We start from the raw sequence: 19,525 nt of genomic DNA, 5'->3' as shown, positions 1-19,525 counted from the left end.
GAATGTCCTGGCCCATACCGCAGATGAAGAACCGGAGGAAATCGTGTGCATACACTCACACGCATGCCGTAATGCAGATATGAGCAGAACTGCTGTGCTACAAGGTTTTCCAGGATCTTGAAGATAAAAGGGAGGTTTAATCTTGGCCTATGGTTGGACATCTGACAGGGATCAAGGTCAGGTTCTTTAATTAGGGGTGTGATAACTGCAGCTTACATGATAATGTGCATAACCATTTCTAATGGGGGAATTTATTATTTTACACGAGGTCTGATTACTTCTGAAGTTATACCAGTTCACTAATACTAATGAGTGGTAGCTCAGGGTTACTGCTCTGAAGATCCAGGGTTCAAGCCCTGCTATTGCCCAGCTGCCACTCTTAGACCCTTTTAACAAGGCCCTTAATTATCTGTGCTGTTTTATATCGATGAAATAAAAGTTGCAAATCCATCAAATACACAAACCCGCTCGGTGTACTGGATACTTGTGATCTACAAAGCAAATACCAATTAGCTTAGCATATGATCCAGTTCTGTGATGGAGTGCGGTGTAAAGGTCCTGATGTCCAGTTACATGCTCTGTACACCTTTGCTATCTTTTACGACATGTGTACACTTTTCGCTTAAGTCTCTCAAAAATACTGTTCTTTACAATAATTTCATCGAGTAGGTGTACAGTTGTGTAGCAACTTAATCAATTTCAGGTTGAAATCATGCAGGCTGGACTAAGGTAAATCAGGATTAGCATTTTCAGAATGTCTTGAGTAGATGTAGAAGTATTTGTATGACCTTGACCCCTGCCAATACCTATACCCTCCTGCGCTTCCTTTCTGGGCATATAAATACTACCACCAATTAAACTAAATCAAATCTAATTAACTACCAGTTGGGCATTACAGCAGCAACACGCAGGGGCATTCAACCCTGCCACATTCAGAATGGAAATGAGTCTCTGCCTGATGTAAATACTCTGAATTTGTTTTACGTGCATATTTTGAACACAAGTGATTTGTGTAAAGAAATGACGAGGTGTTTAGTTGAAGTATTTAGGCAGTGAAAACTAAGACGTTATAGAAACAGAAGCAGATTTCAGAGCTAAGGTATGTTTTGGTGTTGGGTGGCATTTTTTTTTTATAATTTTATAATATATTACAATTATAAAATTACATGGCTGCAAGCTATTGGTTAAAACGTCTACATGTGCTGCAATGTGATAGATAGATATTTTAATTCATCATCATAACTATCCTGTGATTGCAACATTCCAACTTGTAGGCAACTTGTAACTGAATCCCACCAGGAGCCAACAAAAAAAGGCATGTAGACAAACCCTGTTAAATGTTTTAATAACTTATTTTAACCCCACAGTGACCACGTGTTTATCCATGATGGAGAGACTTTTTCTCATCCTTTATCTCAATAGTAAGTGTATTTCTAAGCACACACACACACACACACACACACACACACATACAAAAACACACACAGGGCCCATATTTAGAGTTGTCATGCACACCACATTATCATTCATATCTAACTCTCATAGTTGTTGAAGTATTTAAAAATGTATATTTTTCCATGTGTTTTACTTCTACATAATTTTATTTATTAGCACAATCTTCCAGTCTTATAGTTAAAAACATTACTGATACATTCAAAAAGCTCGCTTTATTTAATGTTTTCTTTTTAACTTGCTGCTAATTTGACACCCTTCTGTATTCTCCTTTAACCTTTTTCTGAATTTGGGTTGTAGAATTGATTCTTCATTTGTGGTGAACTTCATCTGTAAAGTTCTTCCAGTGCATGCTGTATGATATCAAAAATGTTTAGAATAATCTATAACAGATTATCGCCAACAGGTCTTATACTATTGGACGTATCCGTCCTGCAAGAGATTTCACGCAATTATTACATGATCCTGACGAAGAAGTCGTGGTCTGATGCACAGATTTACTGCAGGATGATGTACACTGACCTGGCAATCATCATCACTGATGTCGATTTATTACAAATTAAGAAAGAGGCAGTAAGACAAAAACTGGCCACATATGCCTGGATCGGATTGTACAATGATGCCAATAGTTGGCGCTGGTCCTTAAATGAGGTCCTGCTGAAGAACAGCATTTTTACCAATTGGAAGCTTGGAGAGCCGAATAATTACGCTGCGAAGGAATCGTGTTGTGTAATAATGAATACAACTGGATACTGGGCTGATAAACCATGTGCAGATCTAAAGCCTTTCATATGCTACGACGGTGAGTCTTTCTCATTATCGAGATTGTGATGTGATTAGTTTTGGTCTAATTGGTGATTTTTGATTTTTTTTCTTTGTGGTCTGCAGAGGGTATATTGAATTTGAACTCTTTCATCTGAACTAATTTCCCACACTTGTTTCAGCTGTAGTTTATTCTATGAAAAATTAAATAAGACCATAGCCCTAAGATTCCAAGAATGTCAGCAACAAAGGAAGTTAAATTTAAAAGAAAATCAAGTATCATTTTCAAGTTATGGGTTCAATGCAACAGGTGATTCTCAGGATCTAAGCCTGTTGGTATACAGTATGTGGTTCAGCGTGCACATTGATTTTCTCCTGATTTATGGAAAAATAATTGTCGGGTGAAACTGGTCTTAACTTGTGCTTAAGAGGTTAGTGGTTGCTGAAGTTTAAAATAAAAAATAAAGAAGTAATAATAACAAAAATGATGATATACTGAATGTGTGTGGATATACAAACCCGATTCCAAAAACAGTTGGGACACTGTTCAAATTGTGTATAAAAAATTTCATGAGAGCTACACATTGCAAAAAAGTTGGGACAGGTAGCAATAAGAGGCCAGAAAAGGTAAATGTACATATAAGGAACAGCTGGAGGACCAATTTGCAACTAATTAGGTCAATTGGCAACATAATTGGGTATAAAAAGAGCCTCTCAGGGTGGCAGTGTCTCTCAGAAGTCAAGATGAGCAGAGGATCACCAGTTCCCCAAATGCTGCAGTGAAAAATAGTGCAGCAAATTCAGAAATGAGTTTCTCAGAGAAAAACTGCAAAGAGTTTGAAGTTCTCATCATCTACAGTGCATCATATCATCTAAAGATTCAGAGAATCTGGAACAATCTCTGTGTGTAAGGGTGAAGGCTGGAAATCCATACTGGATGCCGTGATCTTTGGGCCCATAGACGCCACTGCATCACATACAGGACTGCTACTGTAATGGAAATCACAACATGGGCTCAGGAAGACTTCCAGAAAACATTATCGGTGAACAAAATCCACTCTACCATTCACCGTCGCCGGCTAAAACTCTATAGGACAAAAAAGAAGCCGTATCTAAACATGATCCAGAAGCTCAGGCGTTTTCTTGAGGGCCAGGGCTCATTTAAAATGCACTGTGGCAAAGTGGAAAACTGTTCTGTGGGCAGACGAATCAAAATCTGAAGTTCTTTTGGGAAAACTGGGACACCATGTCATCCGGACTAAAGAGGACAAGGACAACCCAAGTTTTTATCGGCGCTCAGTTCAGAAGCCTGCATCTCTGATGGTATGAGGTTGCTTGAGTGCGTGTGGCATGGGCATCTGGAAAGGCTCCATCAATGCTGAAAGATATATTCAAGTTCTAGAACAACATCTGCTCCCATCCAGACGTCGTCTCTTTCAGGGAAGACCTTGCATTTTCCAACATGACAATGCCAGACCACATACTGCATCAATTACAACATCATGGCTGTGTAGAAGAAAAATCCGGGTACTGAAATGGCAGCCTGCAGTCCAGATCTTTCACCCATAGAAAACATTTGGCGCATCATAAAGAGGAAGATGTGATAAAGAAGACTTGAGACAGTTGAGCAACTACAAGCCTGTATTAGACAAGAATGGGACAACATTCCTATTCCTAAACTTGAGCTACTTGTCTCCTCAGTCCCCAGACGTTTGCAGACTGTTATAAAAGAAGAGGGGGCGCCACACAGTGGTGAACATGGCCTTGTCCCAACTTTTTTGAGATGTGTTGATGCCATGAAAATTTAAATCAACTTATTTTTCTTTTAAAATGATACATTTTCTGTTTAAAAATTTGATATGTCATCTATGTTGTATTTTATACAAATAATAAAATCATTGCATTCTGTTTTAATTCACAATTTGTTCAGGGTCCCAACTTTTTTCGCATCGGGTTTGTATATATAATATATGAAATATATAAAAATAAAATATATATATTTGAATAACTGTAGTATCAGACTGCAACATAATACATAAAAAAAAGTAAAGGAAAAAAATTAACATTCTAAATACACTACATACATATATATATATATATATATATATATATATATATATATATATATATATATATTTATTTATTTATTTATTTATTTATTTATATATTTTTATTTTTTTATTATTTTCAGATAATCTCAGTGGTGCTGACAGGTTTATCGGTGTGGCTAGTCCTCTCCTAAACTGGGCTAGAGCTCAGAGTTACTGCCGAACACATTACACAGACCTCGCCAGCTCTCTTAACAGCTCAGATAATGACTTCATAACACAGGTGATGACTATCCAGGGGGATTCCTGGTTTGGGCTGTACAGAGAGACATGGAAGTGGTTAAACAACACCAAGACCTCAAAACTCCCATGGTATACTGCACAACCCAATAATGTTTATGGCTCAGATAACTGTGGAGCATTCTATAAAGGGCTGTACGTTGATGAACCATGCACTGCTCTGTACTATTTCTTCTGTTACACCAGTAAGTAACAGTAAATACCTGTTATTTAAATGAACTAAAACCACAAACAGCCTTATTCATAATTAAAATGATGCCTAATATGAAGGATTAAAGTTCACAAAGCAAAATACCACAAAATAATTATTTAAACAAAATGCCTACAGCAGAAAGATTCTACATTTTTATGAACATGACTGGATTTTATTGGCTTCATTCCAGAACAACCACATAAGAAAAAGTCCAAGTAAAAGAAAATGGAAAAGAACAATGTATGTGTTTATTTTGTAGATTCCCCCGTGAGAAAACAGGTGATGAGGCTGCAGGTGAAGTCTGATGGAAGTGTGTTTGATCCTGCTGTGCAGTCGTCCATTTTAGAGCAGGTGAGTCCCTGAAATTTGGTGAGTTTCCACTTTCTTACTGCTCACCTGCACACATTTTAGTTATTCTCAAGAATGCTGCTCTAATATCAGTTTTCTTGTATGTTTTAATGATTAAATCCTGAATCTGATCTTCAGATGAAAAAGAAACTGGAGGAACATGTGATGTTCAAGAACATCACACTGTCCTGGAAGTTGCAACCAGATGGGAATATCTTCTATAAGAAAAAAAAAGCACGGCCTGTAATGCCTAAATGTTGAACATGTACAATGAACATAGTTTACTGTTACATGTTTACTGTTGTAGTAAATCATTTATGTAGTAAATCATTTATATTTAATTTATGAAAATGATGATGCAACTTAACAACCTGTGTGTATTTGAACATTTCAAATATTATATACTTTCCACTATTATGCAATTTCTAATTTTTAGCTTTTAGCTTTATATAGATCTATTATTATTGTTATTAATGTGCCGCGATATGAAGCGCTGATAACACAAACTACAGATCCCATAATGCCGCGCTTCAGCTGCCTTACTGAACACTAGACTACCTGAGAACATTTCAGCGTCAATCAAGTCGAGCTTCTGTTGATGTATTTAACCCTATTGTACAGTTATTGTGAAACAGCGCCTCATAGTGGCTAAGAGAAACGTGGAGTGTGAAAACAGAGCCTTTCAAAGCAGATGGGTTTCTGATCAGATGTTTACTGACACTGCCGGTAAACACGTGTGTGTTATTAGTGAAACGAATGTGACTGTAATTAAGGAATTGAATCTGAGACGGAACTACGAGACAAAACATCAGGAGAAGCTGAAAAACCTGAATGCAGAGGAGAAGATCCAGAAAGTAGAAGAGTTAAAGAAGAATCTGACATTTCAGCAGATGTTTTTCACCAGAGCAAAATCACAAAGTGAAGCTGGTGTGAAAACAGAGGAGAAATCAGAGTCTCATCAGCAGGTTATTTACTGAGGGAGAGTTTCTGAAGAGCTGCATGATGAAGCTGTGAGACGTCTGGTGTTTGACTGGAGATATTTTTATGGAGAGCAAAATATTAAATTATTATATTAAAGTTTAAGTTGATTAATTCTGGAATAATATTCCTGTCTGTTTTTATTCATATTTATGTAAAAAAAAAAAAACATTTTGTTTTAGTGTGTTCAATAAATGTTTGTCCTGTTTGGGCCACGACCTCAAGTGTGTTTTGAGTTTTGGCCCCTGGTTCAATCGCTTTCGTTTTCGTTTTAGCGGTTGGTATGACTGCTACTGCTTCGTGCTGAAGTCCACGATCAACTCCTTAGTCTTGATGACATTCAGGAGAAGGTTCTCCTGGAACCATCTCTCCAGGTTTTTAACCCCCTGTAGGTAGGCCGTCTCGTCGTTGTTGGAGATCAGGCCCACCACAACAGTGTCATCAGCAAACTTGATGATGGTGATGGAGTTGGAAGTGGCCACACAGTCGTATGTGTACAGTAAGTACAGCTGCCGTTCTTAAATATAAGTTACTTAAATAAGATTTTACATAAGGACAAGTAAAGTTGTTTAAAAATCTACTCAATTCAAATTAAAAAGTAGCTCATGTATAATTTACTTAGAGTAAAAGTTATTTTTTTTAAGAGCAACAGTCTGGTGGGGGATTGTAGTGTAGTTGAAAAAGGACAAGGGAATTAAATCTCAAACTAGTTGTTTTAATTGTAGGAATCTCTTTATAATTATAAATTAGTTTTGAAGTGGGTATGTATGAACCCACCTATTAGTGTTGCACAAGCCAGTGCACTCTTAATGCTGGTCCCAAGCCTGGTTGCGTTATTAAGGACATCCAGTTTAAAATGGAGCTGTGAAGGTTGTGGCTGTGGCCCCTGAGGGGGCACAGCTCGAGGATCGAGTCTCTCCACAGAGGTCCATTCCAGAACTCCATCCACAAGGAGGTCTTATGCAGCTAGATGGCATCTGTTCACTGCACTGCACCAATTGGCCCCAGTCAACTGCCTGGCCGGTTCAGTGCTGAGTTCCTGCAGAAACAGTTCCTAAAAAGGGTTGGCTCCGTCCACCCTTAAAGTCTACGGGTCCGCTGTTTCAGTGTATCATGACCCCATGGTGGGGCAATCGCAGGGCAGAGACTCACTTCTGATGCATTTCCTTCATGGCTGAGGCCTCCAGGTGGGACCTAGTGTGCCTGAGTGGGACCTGGCCATTGTGTTGGAGGCTCTATCTGAGCCCCCTTCTCAAGCTTCTGACTGAGGCTTTATGGAGGTTAGTTAAGACTGTGTTTTTGCTGGTCTATCTGCTCTCTGAGGAGAGTGGGTGATCTACAGACCCTCTCTTTGGCCCACTCTTTTCTGGAGTTCACTCCCAGCATGGCCAGTGCCTACTTTCACCCTAGAGCGTGTTACGTTCCCAAAGGCCCGTCGGTCGTCCCACAATGTGTTAGGCTCCAGGCATTCTATTCTCCTCCATTCCAGCCCCCAGACCAGATAAAGCTGAACCGGCTGTGTTCGGTGTGAGCACCCGATACCTTATTTCATAGGAGAAGCCTTTGGAGGAAGTTGGTACACCTGCTTATCTGCTACGGCCCTCCAAGGAGAGGCCTCCCTAATAGTAAGCAGACCCTCAGCAGGTGGATTATCCACGCTATCGTGTCTTTTTATGAGTCCTCTGGCCACCCCGCTCTGTCCGGGGTCAGAGCGCCCTTGACCTAGAGTGTGTCAGCATTTAATGCTTGATCCTCTGGAGTTTCCCTCCAAGACCTTTGCGATGCTGTGGGCTGATCCACATCGCTAAACTTTGTCAGGCCTTATAACCTTGACCTCTGTGCCACTCCTTGCCCCTCTGTCCTTTTGAAAAAAGCTGTGCTTATACACACTAGTCAGGGACCGGTCAGTTTGGTGGCATTGGACTGTCCCCAAAGCGTTGTGATGCAGCTCGAGTTCCTCAAAGGTAATGTCTCTTGGTTACGTATGTAACCCCTAGCTCCCTGAGGAAACGAGATGCTGCGTCCCCTCGTCACACTGCCGGCGTCCCTGCAGTTACATATGTAACCTAGAGAAGTTGTTACTCAGGGTGTATTAAATTTTGTTGGCAGCTATTTAGACAATAATGGCCGTATGTTGAGTTATTTTAAGAGGACAGTATATATGTACTACTATACAATCTGCACATTGACTTCTCTAAAATATATCCAATTTTATTTTTATAGTATTGTTCCTTAAGAAGATACTATAAAGGTTGCTGAAATGTACTCACTTTTGTGAGAAAGTGTATCCTTTCATCAGGACCAGATTGTAATGAAGGAAAAGCATCAGATATCTGCCCCTGATGCTTTTCCTTCATTACAATCTGGTCCTGATGAAAGGATACACTATCACAATTGTGGATAAGAGTCAGTTAAAAATTTAGCGTGTGTGTAATTAAGCACAAGTGAACTCAACAACATGGTTACTGAAAGCAGTGATTATGTGAGAGCACTTACATAATCACTGCTTTCAGTAACCATGTGATTGAGTTCACTTGTGCTTAATTACACACACGCTAAATATTTAAGTGACTCTTATCCACAATTTTAGCATGAATTATACATTAATTCAGAGAGTGAGTGATACTCTTGACCTCTCCAGACCTTTACCTTGAGCGAAACTATTCAGACAAAGGTGTGACTAAACAAATGTTTTCAACCAAATTTGATCTTTGACTTAATCCAATGTAAAGTGGATGAGATAGGGGTGATGTGATGAAATCTTCTAGTTCTAGTTCTTCTAGTAAGGGCTCTTAACATCAGGAAAGTAAGGCACTACAAAACCTAAAGTTAACAAAACCATGAACGAGTTTAGTTTTTTTCGTCGTGGAACAACATCATATTTATTATATTTGCGATATGAAATGACTTTTCAATATTTCTGCAATTTCAATTTTTAGCTATATAACATTTATTAAATGCAATATATTATTAAGTTTGTTTAATCTTTTGTTTTTTCCAGTCAATAAAAATCTACATAATAAGGTCAAGAACAAGAAACATTTGTCACTATTTTGTAGTTTTTATAACTTTGTATTATTTCATCAATAATTGTTTTATATTGAACCATAGTGTTATTTCAGTTATAGCATTTACATCTACTAAATGTTATTTAATTAATGGTTATAACTGCAGTACTGATGGCAGTTGCTACGATCCACAACATGTATTTTACATTTGTATTTTACATGTTCCAAAGCCACACTACAACATACCATGCCTGCAAGTAAACAAGTCTCTTGACCAGAAGTGAAGAAGTAATAAAATACTCTACTCAAGTAAAAGTACTGTTACTTAAATAAGATTTTACAAAAGGACAGGTAAAGTTACCGGTCTAAAAATCTACCTAAAGTAAAAAGTAGCTCATATATAATTTATTTAGAGTAAAATTTACTAAGTTATTTTTTAACACAGTTGGGTGGGGGATTGTAGTGTAGTTCAAATAAAGGACAAGGGATATAAATCTCAAAATAGCAGTTTTTAATTGAAGGAGTCTCTTTATAATTATAAATAAGTTTTGAAGTGGGTTTGTAGAAACCCAGCAATTAGTGTTGGACAAGCCCGTGCACTCTTAGTGCTGGTCCCAAGCCTGGTTGCGTTATGAAGGACATCCAGTGTAAAACGGAGCTGTGAAGGTTGTGGCTGTGGCCTCTGAGGGGGCACAGCTTCGAGGATCCTGTCTCTTCACCGAGGTCCATTCCAGAGCTCAATCAATGAGGAGGTCGTATGCGGTGAGATGGCATCTGATCACTGCACGGTACGTTCAGCACCAATTGGCCCCAGTCAACTGCCCGGCCAGTTCAGTGCTGAGTTCCTGCAGGAACAGTTCACAAAAGGGTTGGCTCCGTCCACCCCTTAAAGTCTACGTGTCCGCTGTTTTAATGTATCATGCCCAATGGCAAAGCAATCGTGGGGCAGAGACCCGCTTCCGATGCGTTTTCTCCACGGCTGAGGCCTCCGGTGTGACCTAGAGTGCCTGGGTGGGACCTGGGCGTTGTGTTGGAGGCTCTACCTGAGTCCCCCTTTTAGAGCTTCTGACAGAGGCTTCATGGAGGCATCTCACAGTTAAGACTCAGCGATAGTAAGAAGACACTCAGCAGGTGGATTATCCATGTTATCGCAGGTTCTAATGAGTCCTCTGTCCACCCTGCTCCATTCCTGGAGTGTCAACCTCTAAAGCTTGGTCTTCTGGATTTTCCCTCCAAGACTGCTGGGGGCTGATTCACCTTGCTAAACTTGTTTAGGTTTATAACACTGCCGCCGTCCCTGCAGTTACATACGTTACCTAGAGACATTATTACTTAGGGTGTACTCACTTTGGTTGGCAGCTATTTAGACAATAATGGCTGTATGTTGAGTAATTTTAAGAGGACAGTAAAGCTGTACTGCTATACAAGCTGCACATTGACTCCTCTAAAATATATCCCTTTTCATTTCTATAGTATTGTCCCTTGAGAAGATACTATAATGGTTGCTGAAATGTTAGGGATGTACTCACTTTTGTGAGATACCGTATCCTTTCCTAAGGAGGAAATTGTAATGCGGGAAAAGCATCAGATATCTGCCCCTGAGAGACTTCAAATCCTAGCAGCCACCCTCCACATTTGTCTGCCACAGTCTGAGAGCACTCACATAATCACTGCTTTCAGTAACCATGTGATTGAGTTCATCTGTGCTCAATTACACACACACTAAATCTTTGAGAGACTCACATCCACAATTTGAGCATGAATTAAACATTAAGACTGGGAGTGATCTCTCCAGATGTTTACATTAAGCAAAACTATTCACACAAAGGTGTGACTAAACAAATGTTTTCAACCAAATTTGATCATCTTCTGGTTGTAGTAAGGACTTTTAACATCACAAAAGTAAGGCACTGCAAAACCTAAATTTAACAAAACCACAAACTTTTTTCTGCATTGTGAAACATCATATTTCTGATATTTGCGATATGAGACGATTTTCAGCAAGCATATCCTGAATGTCCTGGCCCATACCACAGATGAAGAACCGGAGGAAATTGTGTACATACACTCACACGCATGCTGTAATGCAGATATGAGCAGAACTGCTGTGCAACAAGGTTTTCCAGGATCTTGAAGATAAAAGGGAGGTTTAATCTTGGCCTATGGTTGGACATCTGACAGGGATCATGGTCAGGTTCTTTAGTTAGGGGTGTGATAACTGCAGCTTACATGATAATGTGCATAATAATTTCTAACGGGGGAATTTATTATTTTAGATGAGGTTTGACTACTTTTAAAGATATAATAATTCACTAATACCCGGAGGCGGTAGCTCAGGGTTACTGCTCTGAAGATCCAGGGTTCAAGCCCTGCTATTGCCAAGCTGCCACTCTTGGGGCCCTTGAGCAAGGCCCTTATTTATCTGTGCTCTTTTATATCGATGAGATAAAAGTTGCAAATCCATCAAATACACAAACCCGCTCGGTGTACTGGGTACTTGTGATATACAAAGCAAATACTAATAGCGTAGCATATGATCCAGTTTGTGATGGAGTGCGGTGTAAAGTTCCAGTTTAATAGAAATTTTGGATGACAACTGGTTTTATGATTTAGCATTCAATGAATTATGTAATGAACTGATACTGAGATGTTTTGGGGTTTAAAACTATTCAGATGAAACCAGTTTAACAGATATTGATCATGTAGGAAACAGCAGACACTTGTACACATTAGATTGAATGAATGTACCAAAGCATTCGCAATTTCACCAAGGCAACGAGAATTGTTTTTATGATGAGCACAAATGACTAAATGATCTGGAGGTTAAACAAGTATTTTTGACCTGAGAAAACGCTCCGAAGCAACAGAGAAAAACTTTAAGCCACAAAAGGACTCCACGGCATCGGGAACGAGCTCGAGAACAGAAACTCTGGTAAATAGAAAGGGCAGCTATTTATGGACCCTCATGCACTTCCTTTTTGGGCATTTAAATACTACCAGCAGTTAAACTAAATTAAATCTAAGAAATCATCAGCTGGGCATTACAGCACCAACATGCAGGGGAATTTAATTCTGTCACATCCAGAATGGAAATCAGTCTCTGCCTGATGTAAATACTCTGAATTTGTTTTTTTCTCTGTATATTTTGAACACAAGTGATTTGTGTAAAGAACAAGGTGTCTGGTTGAAGTATTTAGGCAGTGAAAACTACACCTTTATAGAAACAGCAGCAGATTTCAGAGCTAAGGTATGTTTTGGTGTTGGGTGACATTTATTTTATAATTTTATAATAAATTAAAGTTATAAAATTACATGGCTGCAAGCTATTGGTTTAACATGTGCTACAGTGTGATAGATAGATAGATAGATAGATAGATAGATAGATAGATAGATAGATAGATAGATAGATAGATAGATAGATAGATAGATAGATAGATAGATAGATAGATAGATGCTTATTTCAGCACCGTAGACATTTAACACTGTTAAATGTTTTAATAACTCATTTTAACCCCACAGTGACCACGTGTTTATTCATGATGAAGAGACTTTTTCTCATCCTTTATCTCAATGGTAAGTGTATTTCTAAGCACACACACACACACACACACACACACACACAGGGCCCATATTCAGAGTTGTCATGCACACCACATTATCATTTACATCTAACTCTCATAATCATTGAAGTATTTAAAAATATTTTTTTTTCCATGTGTTTTACTTCTACATGATTTTATTTATCAGCAAAATCTTCTTTTTGTGTGTTTTCTCTTAAACTTCCTGCTAATTTGACACCCTTCTGTATTCTCCTTTAACCTTTTTCTGAATTTGGGTTGTAGAATTGATTCTTCATTTGTGGTGAACTTCATCTGTAAAGTTCTTCCAGTGCATGCTGTATGATATCAAAAATGTTTAGAATAATCTATAACAGATTATCGCCAACAGGTCTTATACTATTGGACGTATCCGTCCTGCAAGAGATTTCACGCAATTATTACCTGATCCTGATGAAGAAGTCGTGGTCTGATGCACAGAATTACTGCAGGATGATGTACACTGACCTGGCAATAGTCATCAATGATGTCGATTTATTACAAATTAAGAAAGAGGCAGTAAGACAAAAACTGGCCACATTTGCCTGGATCGGATTGTACAATGATGTCAATAGTTGGCGCTGGTCCTTAAATGAGGTCCTGCTGAAGAACAGCATTTTAACGAATTGGATGCCTGGAGAGCCGAATAATTACGCTGCGAAAGAATCGTGTTGTGTAATAATGAATACAACTGGATACTGGGCTGATAAACCATGTGCAGATCTAAAGCCTTTCATATGCTACGACGGTGAGTCTTTCTCATTATCGAGAGCCAATTTCCCACACTTGTTCCAGCTGTAGTTTTTTCCTTCTATGCAAAATGTAATTAGACCATAAGCTAGCACTAAGATTCCAAGAATGTCAGCAAAAAAAAAAAAAAAAAGATCTATGTAAAATAAAAATACTTAATTCTCATGTTCAAGTTATGGGGTCACTGCAACAGGTGATTATCCTGATCCAAGCCTGTTGGTATACAGTGTGTGGTTCAGGGTGCACATTGATTTTCTCCTGATTTATGGAAACAAATTATCGGGTGAAACTGGTCTTAATTTGTGCTTAAAAGTTTAGTGGTTGCTCAAAAAAAGTTCAAAATAAAGAAGTAATAATACAAAATGCATATGATAAATGATATATTGAATGGGTGTGGATATATATATATATATATATATATATATATATATATATATATATATATATATATATATATATTTATTTGTTTGTTTGTTTTATTCTTATTCCCAGATAATCTCAGTGGAGCTGACAGGTTTATCGGTTTGGCTAGTCCTCTGCTAAACTGGGCTGGAGCTCAGACTTACTGCCGAACACGTCACACAGACCTCGCCAGCTCTCTTACCAGCTCAGATAATGACTTCATAACACAGGTGATGACTATCCAGGGGGATTCCTGGTTTGGGCTGTACAGAGAGACGTGGAAGTGGTTAAACAACACCAAGACCTCAAACCTCCCATGGTACCCTGCACAACCCAATAATTACCGTGGCTCAGATAACTGTGGAGCATTCTATAAAGGGCTGTACGCTGATGAACTGTGCACTGCTCTGTACTATTTCTTCTGTTACACCAGTAAGTAACAGTAAATACCTGTTATTTAAATGAACTAAAGAACAACCACATAAGAAAAAGTCCAAGTAAAAGAAAATGGAAAAGAACAATGTATGTGTTTATTCTGTAGATTCCCCCGTGAGAAAACAGGTGATGAGGCTGCAGGTGAAGTCTGATGGAAGTGTGTTTGATCCTGCTGTGCAGTCGTCCATTTTAGAGCAGGTGAGTCCCTGAAATTTGGTGAGTTTCCACTTTCTTACTGCTCACCTGCACACATTTTAGTTATTCTCAAGAATGCTGCTCTAATATCAGTTTTCTTGTATGTTTTAATGATTAAATCCTGAATCTGATCTTCAGATGAAAAAGAAACTGGAGGAACATGTCATGTTCAAGAACATCACACTGTCCTGGAAGTTGCAACCAGATGGGAATATCTTCTATAAGGAAAAACAAGCACGGCCTGTAATGCCTAAATGTTGAACATGTACAATGAACATAGTTTACTGTTACATGTTTACTGTTGTAGTAAATCATTTATATTTAATGTATTTTATTTAAGTACTGTATAATCAAAGCATACAGTAGGTTTACTGGTCAGCACTATATTGGGTTTTGTATCTTGTCTGTCTGCACTGTTTTTTGTCTGCACTGTTTGCACTAGGTTGCACTTGATGTAGCTTGTGTTGTGTTGTAGTTCTATGTTGTTGTTTAGTGTAGCACCAGGGTTCCGGCATGATGATATTATAAAAATCTATTATTATTGGTATTAATGTCCCGGCGATATGAAGCACTGATAACACAAACTACAGATCCCATAATGCAGCGCTTCAGCTGCCTTACCGAACACTAGACTAACTGGGAACATTCCAGCGTCAATCAAGTCGTGCTTCTGTTGATGTATTTAACCCTATTGTAACGTTATTGTGAAACAGCGCCTCACAGTGGTGATGAGAAAAGTGGATTCTGATTAGATGTTTACTGACACTGCTGGTAAACACGTGTGTGTTATTAGTGGAGCGAATGTGACTGTAATTAAGGAATTGAATCTGAGACGGAACTACAAGACAAAACATCAGGAGAAGCTGAAGAACCTGAATGCAGAGCAGAAGATACAGAAAGTAGAAGAGTTAAAAAAGAATCTGACATTTCAGCAGATGTTTTTCACCAGAGCAAAATCACAAAGTGAAGCTGGTGTGAAAACAGAGGAGAAATCAGAGTCTCATCAGCAGGTTATTTAATATAATAATTATTTTCAATAATATTATATATAAGTTATTTAAAGTTTAAGTTGATTTATTCTGGAATAATATTCCTGTCTGTTTTTATTCATATTTATGTTAAAAAAAAATATTTTGTTTTAGTGTGTTCAATAAATGTTTGTCCTGTTCGGCCCACGACCTCAAGTGTGCTTTGAGTTTTGGCCCCCGGGTTCGATTGGATTCATTCAAAAAAATTAAAGGCCTAATTTGAAGGATTCAAATTTACCAAACAAAATACCCTAAATTCAGTACATAAACAATATTTCTCCAACATAAAGGATCCACATGCAATTTTTAAGAACATGACTGAAAGGAAAAAGAAAATGAAAGAAATTATTATTATTTTTTTTTCTTTAGATTCTGCAGTTAGAAAACCGGTAATGAGGCTGCAGGTGAAGTCTGATGGGAGTGTTTTTTATCCTGCTGTGCAGACGTGCATTTTACAACTTAAATAAAATAAAATTTTATTTGTCACATACACACATACAGGGTATGACATGCAGTGAAATGCTTTTTACAACGGTCCGGCATGAGGGAATAGGATGGAGAGAAAAATAAAGCAAAGAAAAAGAAGGCAGATAAATAAAGTATAAAAACTATATCAAATAAAAGCATATATAAAGATATATATGAGAAAAAAAATATGTATATACAAATATGCTTATGGCATTAAACTGTAAACAATTTAAGGTGGTTTATGTAATTGGCCATACAGACCCTCTCTTTGGCCCACTCTTTTCTGGAGTTCACTCCCAGCATGGACAGTGAGTTCTTGCACCCTAGAGCGGGTTACGTTCCCAAGGGCCCCTCGGTCGTCCCACAACGTTTTAGGCTCCAAGCATTTTATCCTCCTTCATTCGATGCCCCAGACCAGGAAAAGCTGAACTGGCTGTGTTTGGTGTGAGCACTCAATACCTTATTTCATAGGACAAGCCCTTGGAGGAAGTTGGTACAACTGCTTGTCTGCTACTGCCCTCCAAGGAGAGGCCTTCCTGATAGTAAGTAGCCCCTCAGCAGGTGGATTATACACTCTATCGCGCCTTCTTATGAGTCCTCTGGCCACCTTGCTCCATTTGGGATCAGAGCACCCTTGACCTAGAGTGTGTCAGCATTTAATGCTTGGTCCTCTGGAGTTTCCCTCCAAGACCTTTGCGATGCTGTGGGCTGATCCACTTCGCTAAACATTGTCAGGCCTTATAACCTTGACCTCTGTGCCACTCCTTGCCCCTCTGTCCTTCCGACCTAAGCTGTGCTTATACACACTAGTCAGGGGCCGGTCAGGTTGGTGGTATTGGACTGTCCCCAAAGCGTTGTGATGCAGCTTGAATTCCTCAAAGGTAACATCTCTTGGTTACGTATGTAACCCCTAGCTCCCTGATGGAACGAGATGCTGTGTCCCCTTGTCACACTGCCGGCGTCCTTGCAGTTACATATGTAACCTAGAGAAGTTGTTACTCAGGGTGTACTCAATTTTGTTGGCAGCTATTTAGACAATAATGGCTGTATGTTGAGTTATTTTAAGAGGACAGTATATATGTACTACTATACAAGCTGCACATTGACTCCTCTAAAATATATCCCTTTTTATTTCTGTAGTATTGTTCCTTGAGAAGATACTATAAAGGTTGCTGAAATGTAGTCACTTATGTGAGATAGTGTATCCTTTCCTCAGGAGGAGATTGTAATGGAGAAAAAGCATCAGATCTTTGCCCCTGAGAGACTCCAAATACTAGCAGCCAACTCTGCCTCCAAATATGGCTGCCACAGTCTGTTTGCCAGAGCACTTACATAATCAATGCTTTCAGTAACCATGTGATTTCACCTGTGCTCATTTACACAAACACCACATCTTTAAGAGACTCTTATCCACAATTTTAGCATGAATTAAACATTAAGACTGCGAGTGATATTCTTGACCACTCCAGACCTTTACATTAAGCAAAACTATTCACACAAAGGTGTGACTAAACAAATGTTTGTAACCAAATTTGATCTATGATTCAAAGCTAATGTAAAGTGGATGAGATAGGGGTGATGTTGTAAAATCTTCTGGTTGTAGTAAGGATTCTTAACATCAGGAATGTAAGGCAATGCAAAACCTAAAGTTAACAAAACCACAAACTAGTTTTTTTCTGCATTGTGAAAAGACATCATATTTCTTATATTTGCGATATGAAACGATTCTCAGCAAACATATACTGAATGTCCTGGCCCATACCACAGATGAAGAAATTGTGTGCATACACTAATACACATGCTGTAATGCAGATATGACCAGAACTGCTGTGCTACAATGTTTTTCAGGATCTTGAAGATAAAAGGGAGGTTTAATCTTGGCCTATGGTTGGACATCTGACAGGGATCAAGGTCAGGTTCTTTAGTTAGGGGTGTGATAACTGCAGCTTACATGATAATGTGCATAACCATTTCTAATGCTGGAATTTATTATTTTACACGAGGTCTGATTACTTCTGAAGTTATACCAGTTCACTAATACTAATGAGTGGTAGCTCAGGGTTACTGCTCTAAAGATCCAGGGTTCAAGCCCTGCTATTGACAAGCTGCCACTCTTAGACCCTTTTAGCAAGGACCTTAATTATCTGTGCTCTTTTATATCGAAGAGAAAAAAGTTGCAAATCCATCAAATACACAAACCCACACGGGGTCAGCTTAGCCTATGATCCTAGATCTACTCTCCTTGAACCGCTCACTCAGGAGGCTCTGGTTCAGGATGCTTACTCTCAGTAGGGCGTGTCACAGATCAAGTCCGAGGACCGGTTTGTCACAATAAATCTAAGGAACGTCGATTTCTACATAGCCATCCTTCCTGCTCACAGGGGGTTCCTGAAGGTTTGTTTTTGGGGGAAAAGCTTACCAAAATCGGGTAATTTCCTTTGGCCTGGCACTCTCGCCCCGCACCTTCACAAAGTGCATGGATGCGTCTCGAGCCCCGATACATCTTCAGGGCATCCGCATTCTGAACTTTATTGATGACTGGTTGGTATTAGCTCGGTCAGAGCTTCAGGTGGTCCGGCAATGAGATGTCTCAAATCAGAAACAGCAGACACTTGTACACAATCGAATAAATTAATCTACCAAAGAATTCGCAATTTTAGCAAATCAACGAGAAAATGTTTTAATGATGAGCACAAATGACTAAATGATGTGGAGGTTGAAGTTTTGAGAAGTTTTGAGAATTTAATTTCTGACCTGAAAAACGCTCCAAATTAACAGAGAAAAACCAGGAACGAGCTCGACAACAGGAAAGGGCAGCTATTAACGGACCTTTCTGCGCTATCTTTATAAGAATTTAAATACTACCACCAATTAAACATCTAATTAACTACCAGTTGGGCATTACAGCAGCAACACACAGGGGCATTCAACCCTGCCACATTCAGAATGGAAATGAGTTTCTGCCTGATGTAAATACTCCAAATTTGTTTTATGTGCATATTTTGAACACAAGTGATTTGTGTAAAGAAATGACGAGGTGTATAGTTGAAGTATTTAGGCAGTGAAAACTAAGACTTTATAGAAACAGAAGCAAATTTTAGATCTAAGGTATGTTTTGGTGTTGGGTGGCATTAATTTTATAATTTTAAAATATATTTAACTTATAAAATTCCATGGCTGCAAGCTATTGGTGTAAAAGTCAACATGTGCTACAATGTGATAGATAGATATTTGATAGATATTTGACTTTGAAATGCAGTAAGAGAGAGAAGTTAAAGTCTCCCCAAATGGAAATACTTAAATAAAGTAAAAATATGTGAAAAAGCTACTTGAGTACAGTAACAACTTACATTTAATTTGTTTCTGTCCACTTCTGGGTGCTCTTGAAGTATCAAGTCATTCACTGTGAAACACATCCAGTGAGGTTTAAGAATGTGGCTGAATTTAAGCAGATGTAGTCCTCCACAGTTTAGAATGTTCGTCTCTAGGTTACGACCGTAACCCTAGTTCCCCGAGGGAACGAAACGCTGCGTCGAAACGCTATGGGAACGCCCCTGCATGA

The 19,525-nt window shown here is 38.7% G+C and overlaps 1 protein-coding gene and 1 long non-coding RNA gene across 2 annotated transcripts in view; both read left to right on the top strand.

Moving 5' to 3' along the window:
- The first annotated feature begins 1,087 nt into the window (after window positions 1-1,087).
- On the top strand, window positions 1,088-5,213 carry LOC124381636 (C-type mannose receptor 2-like). Its single transcript, XM_046843448.1, has 5 exons — window positions 1,088-1,099; window positions 1,368-1,421; window positions 1,859-2,254; window positions 4,406-4,747; window positions 5,015-5,213. The coding sequence occupies exons 2-5, from the start codon at window positions 1,385-1,387 to the stop codon at window positions 5,116-5,118; spliced, it is 879 nt and encodes a 292-aa protein (XP_046699404.1). The 5' UTR covers window positions 1,088-1,099; window positions 1,368-1,384; the 3' UTR covers window positions 5,119-5,213.
- Window positions 5,214-12,313: 7,100 nt separating this feature from the next.
- Window positions 12,314-19,525, top strand: part of LOC124381659 — a 35,703-nt gene continuing 28,491 nt past the window's right edge. The window contains exons 1-2 of the long non-coding RNA XR_006924908.1: window positions 12,314-12,336; window positions 12,609-12,662. This is a non-coding gene — a long non-coding RNA (uncharacterized LOC124381659). The remainder of the gene's footprint in view (window positions 12,337-12,608; window positions 12,663-19,525) is intronic.

This window comes from Silurus meridionalis, chromosome 28 (genome assembly GCF_014805685.1).
Source record: "Silurus meridionalis isolate SWU-2019-XX chromosome 28, ASM1480568v1, whole genome shotgun sequence".
In the NCBI taxonomy this organism is placed as follows: domain Eukaryota; kingdom Metazoa; phylum Chordata; class Actinopteri; order Siluriformes; family Siluridae; genus Silurus; species Silurus meridionalis.
The sequence above is the reverse complement of the archived record's forward strand: the minus strand, read 5'-3'. Positions and strand labels throughout refer to the sequence as shown.